The sequence below is a fragment of the Chiloscyllium plagiosum genome, chromosome 4 (genome assembly GCF_004010195.1).
Source record: "Chiloscyllium plagiosum isolate BGI_BamShark_2017 chromosome 4, ASM401019v2, whole genome shotgun sequence".
NCBI classification, from domain to species: Eukaryota; Metazoa; Chordata; class Chondrichthyes; order Orectolobiformes; family Hemiscylliidae; genus Chiloscyllium; species Chiloscyllium plagiosum.
This window is the reverse complement of record NC_057713.1, coordinates 131,990,780-131,996,078: the sequence shown is the minus strand read 5'-3', so window position 1 is coordinate 131,996,078 and position 5,299 is coordinate 131,990,780. Positions and strand designations below refer to the sequence as shown.

Sequence of the window (5,299 nt, the reverse complement as noted above, 5' to 3'; positions counted from 1 at the left end):
GCGTGTTCCAGTATTTTGACCAGTGACACTGAAGGAATGGTAATATATTTCCAAGTCAGGATGGTGAGTAGCTTGGAGGGGAATGTGCAGGTGGTGGTGCTTCAACAATTTCTAAAACAACCTCTCAAACTGCAAGCACAATTTAAGAAATCACATCCATTGTGTATGAAGGACCCATTTATAATATGTGGATTTATAACAGGTGAAAAAGAACTTTTTTTTATTGTTAATATACCTTAGTTTAGAAATGTGAATGCTTGAGTAGGTTAATTGTAAAATAATACCCAATTTAAAAAAAAATACATTACATATTTGAAACACGCTAACATGCGGCATCTTCAGTGCAATTCAATTAAAAAAAGAAAGTACAAATTCTGGTATACTAACTTGTTTTAATAACACAAAGCACACTGTTTACATTTTTCTATTTTTAGAAGTTCCACCATGGATTATTTCTTATTTTGGACTTCTGATGCTTCAATAAAGAGCAGGTTTACTCATAATGAAGTAAGGTGGTCAGACAAACTGCCAGTTAATGAAACTTTAGCAATATTGTTTCAAATTAAGACAGTCAAGATGACAAAAATCTAAGAAAACAACCATTAGTTCTCACTGTGTCACTAGCATCTTGGGATATAACTACAGATGCTGTAGGTTTTAAAAACTTTTTAATTGAAAGGAGTCTCTTCATGCTACACGCACACGTTCTGCAAGGTGTTTTCTTTGCCAGACAGAAAAGGTACTTTGCCAGACATTAAGCAGAAGGTACATTGATCTGATTGAAGAGTTTATCCTTAATAACTTGGGACATCAAGCCATGTATAGCTTCTATAGTAGTCTTGCAGCTGGAAAAAAAAATAAAAATGACTAAATTGGAAGGGCTGAAATCTAGTTTATTTCAGAAAATGAACAATTCTTACGTTAGACACCTTGTGCAGGGAGAAAAAGGCAAAGTAATCCCATTCTACACAGTGCCAGAGATCTTGTTTTTCAATAATCACTTTACATAGCAATAAGTCATCTCCATTATAATCTCTTCCTTCTCTCCCTCACAACAGTTCTGACAAAAATAAAAAAAAAATCCTTTTGCAAAATAAGGCACATGAAATTATTTAGGTAAAAACAATGACTGCAGATGCTGGAAACCAGATTCTGGATTAGTGGTGCTGGAAGAGCAGCACCACTAATCCAGAACATGAAATTATTTGTTGCACTGTCCAATATACAGCAAAATATAATTCTGAAAGTAGAGAGATACAGTTGCAACTTTAACTTTGAATTTGCTCAGTTTTCAAATATGCACACAATAGTTTGGTAACATTAGACATACTTTTTAAAAAAAAATTGCCTTTACCTGTCTCGTGTAGCTTTGGCTAACTTATCTTCAGATTTTCTATCATGGGTGTCCAAACCAAGCATGAAACTGCCTCGACCAAGCTGAGCTTCTGACTGTTCCAACTTTTCAGACAAGTCAAAGACTTGTCCTGTGGTGTAATCAGCATTCTGCAGTTAAATAAAAAATGCAGATTTTTATTAAGATATTTATCCACAATACAGCTTGGAACTTCAAATGATCTACCAGAGTGCCTTCATTGATGAGAGAGTATAATAACAATGAGGCAAACTTGTGTAGGCATGTAAAGATGAGAATTTATAATAGAAACGTATTACAATAGTAACAGGACTTCAAATTGAGAATCATTGTATCTGTTTATGCTGGTTTGAATATCCAGCTCCTTATCCACGTTTCACCTGATGTCTGTACATGGTTTTCAATTCCTGTACAAAACACTGAGGTCATCCAATAATATTAAAACTGACTAGGTGAATACATGTTTTCTGTTTTATACCAATTTTCCCTTTAGTGACAACTTATTTCTAAAATTGAGAATATGGTGATAATACAATACCAAATCATACATAATATGGGGATATACATCAAGTGCAGCACTCTAAACCACGGAGACTGCAGCGATTCAAGTTGGCAGCTCCCAAATACCTTTTTCCAGGACATTTAGAGATGGGCACTGGATGGTGGCTTGGTCAGCAACACCCACTGGATATAGGAGTGGGTTTTAACTTCACTCCAATGATCCGTATTTTAGTAGGACTCAGGGATATTCCTTCACTTTCTCAGCTCTAGGGTGGATGCTCTGAAATTTGTAGCTCTACAGCATTGAGGAATTCTTTGGTCTGACATCATCATTTTGCAGGAGTCACATAACTTGGCAGAATTGGTAATCAAATATGGGACTCAGTTTATATTTTATATTCTTCCACAGGAAGGGGGGTAGATAGCATTTGTTGAACATCCTTGGGGAAGTTAGACGTGAGCCACCATCTTAAACTGCTGCAGTTCCTGTGATGAGGCCCACTCAGTGTTGCTAGGGAGGGTGTTCCAAGATTTAGACTAAACAATCAGTGAAGAAGTGGCAGTAATGGCTTCAAGTGAGATGGTGTGTAGCTTGGGGAGAAACATGCAGGTGATGGTGCTCCCATGTATCTGCTGCTCTTATCCTTCTTGATTGTCAATTTGGAAGGAACCTCATTGAGTCGTTGCCAAGCATCTTGTGGATGGTACACACCGCAGTCACCCTGCATCAGCAGTGAGTGGAGTAAATAAGCTGGTAGAGTCACTTCGGCCTGAGCGTTTGAGTGTCAAGTGTTATTGGAACTGCACTCACCAAAGCAAATAGACAGTATTTCACCTCTCAGGGGAGGCAAACAACAGGGAGGCAGCAGACAGGTTACACGTGTAGAATTTCCATTCTGTGATCTGCTCTTGTCATCACAATGTTTATATGACTCAATGGTCACTTCCAGGATGTTGATTATGGAGGAATTCAGTGACGGTAATGCAACTGAATTTAATGAAGAGATGGTCAGATAGTCTCCTGCTGGAAATGGCCATTGACTGGAACCTATGTAGCACAAATGTTTCGTGCCACTTATCAGTCTAAGCCTGAATGTTGACCAGGTCTTACTAAATATGGATTTGGACCGTTTCAGTATCTGAGTTGTTGTGAATGGTGCTGAACATTGTAGAATCATCAGCAAACACTCCATGTTTGGTCTTATAATGAAAGGAAGGTCATGAAGCAGGTGAATGTATTCAGGCCTAGGATACCACGCTGATGAACTCTTTCAGTGATATCCAGGGGCTGAGATGATTGACCTCCAACAATTGCAATCATTTTCCTTAGTTTTAGGACAAGATACAGGTTCCTGGAGTTATGGTAATGCATTGACGTAGATAGAGCTGGGAGACAACAGTCCACTGGTATTATTACTGGACTGTTAATCTTGAGACTCAGGTAACTTTCAGGGGACCTAGTTCGAATCCCACCATGGCAAATAATGAAATTTTGAATTAAATAAAAAAAAAAATCTGGATTTAAGAGTCTAATGACGATCATAAATTCATTGTCAATTGTTGGAAAAATCCGTCTAACTCATTAATGTTCTTTAGTGAAGGAAATTGCTATCTTTACCTGGTCTGGCCTAAAAGTGACTACAGACTCACAGCAACATGGTTGACTCTTAACTGCTCTTTGGGCAATTGGGATGGACAATAAATGTTGGCCTAGCCAGTGATGCCTTCAACCCATGAATGAATATGAAACAAGCAATTAGTTACCAGACAGGAAGCAGAGAGTAGAGATAAATGGGGCATTGTCAAGTTGGTAGATTGTGACTAATGAAATACCAGACAGATCAATGCTGACGGCTCAGCTATTTCAATCTATATTAATGATTTAGATGAAAAGATGGAGGATAACATATGTATGGGCTGACAATACAATGCTAAGTGGGAATGCAAACTGTGCGGTAGACAAAGAAGCCAGAGTTATAGACAGGTATGGAACAAACTGTCTACCCCCCTCCCCAACTCCAACCTCTCACCGTCACAATGCACAGCCCTCCACTCGTTCTGCTCCAATTCTAACCTCACCATCAAACCAGCAGATAAAGGGGGTGCAGTGGTAGTCTGGTGCACTGACCTCTACACCGCTGAAGCCAGACGCCAACTCGAAGACACGTCCTCCTACTGCCTCCTCGACCATGACCACACCCCCCATCACCAAACCATCATCTCCCAGATCATACAGAACCTCATCACCTCAGGAGATCTCCCACCCACAGCTTCCAAACTCATAGTCCGGGAACCTCACACCACCCAATTCTGCCTCCTTCCCAAGATCCACAAGCCCTACCACCCTGGCCGATCCATCGTCTCAGCCTGCTCCTGCCCCTCTGAACTCATCTCCACCTACCTCGACACTGTCCTATCCCCTTAGTCCAGGAACTTCCAACATACATTCGAGACACCACTCACGCCCTCCACCTCCTCCAAGACTTCAGTTTCCCCGGCCCCCAATGCCTCATCTTCACCATGGACATCCAATCACTCTACACCTTCATCCGCCATGATCAGGGCCTCCAAACTCTCTGTTTCTTCCTCTCACGACGTCCCCAACAGTACCCTTCCCACTGATACTCTCATTCGTTTGGCTGAACTGGTCCTCACCCTTCACAATTTCTCCTTCGAATCCTCCCACTTTCTCCAGACCAAAGGGATAGCCATGGGCACCCGTATGGGCTCCAGCTATGCCTGTCTCTTTTTGTGGGCTACATAGAACAGTCCATCTTCTGTAGTTACACTGGCACCACTCCCCACCTCTTCCTCCGCTACATTGATGACTGCATTGGCACCACCTCGTGCTCCCGCGAGGAGGTTAAGCAGTTCAACTTCACCAACGCATTCCACCCCGACCTTAAATTCACCTGGACCACCACTGACACCTCCCTCCCCTTCCTGGACCTCTCCATTTCCATTAATGACAACCGACTTGACACTGACATTTTTTATAAACCCACCGACTCCCACAGATACCTGGATGACACCTCTTCCCACCCCAACTCCTGTAAAAAAGCCATCCCATATTCCCAATTCCTCCGCTATATCTGCTCCCAGGAGGACCAGTTCCACCACAGAACACACCAGGTGGCCTCCTTCTTTAGCGATCGCAATTTCCCTTCCTATGTGGTTGAAGAAGCCCTCCAACGCATCTCATCCACATCCCGCACCTCCGCCCTCAAACCCCACCCCTCCAACCGCAACAAGAACAGAATCCCCTGGTCCTCAGTTTCCAACCACCAACCTTTGCATTAACCATATCATCCGCTGACATTTCCGCCACCTCCAAATGGACCCCACCACCAGGGATATATTTCTCTCCCCACCCCTTTCCGCATTCCGCAAAGACCGTTCCCTCCGTGACTACCTGGTCAGGTCCAC

At 42.3% G+C, this 5,299-nt stretch overlaps 1 protein-coding gene across 1 annotated transcript in view; it reads right to left on the bottom strand.

Annotated features, from left to right (window-relative positions):
• Positions 1-375: 375 nt before the first annotated feature.
• cops5 (COP9 signalosome subunit 5) overlaps positions 376-5,299 on the bottom strand; it is a 28,413-nt gene continuing 23,489 nt past the window's right edge. The window contains exons 7-8 of the mRNA XM_043689247.1: positions 1,355-1,503; positions 376-845 (exon numbers count right to left, since the gene is read on the bottom strand). Coding sequence (XP_043545182.1) covers positions 755-845; positions 1,355-1,503 — 240 coding nt within the window. The 3' untranslated portion in view covers positions 376-754. The remainder of the gene's footprint in view (positions 846-1,354; positions 1,504-5,299) is intronic.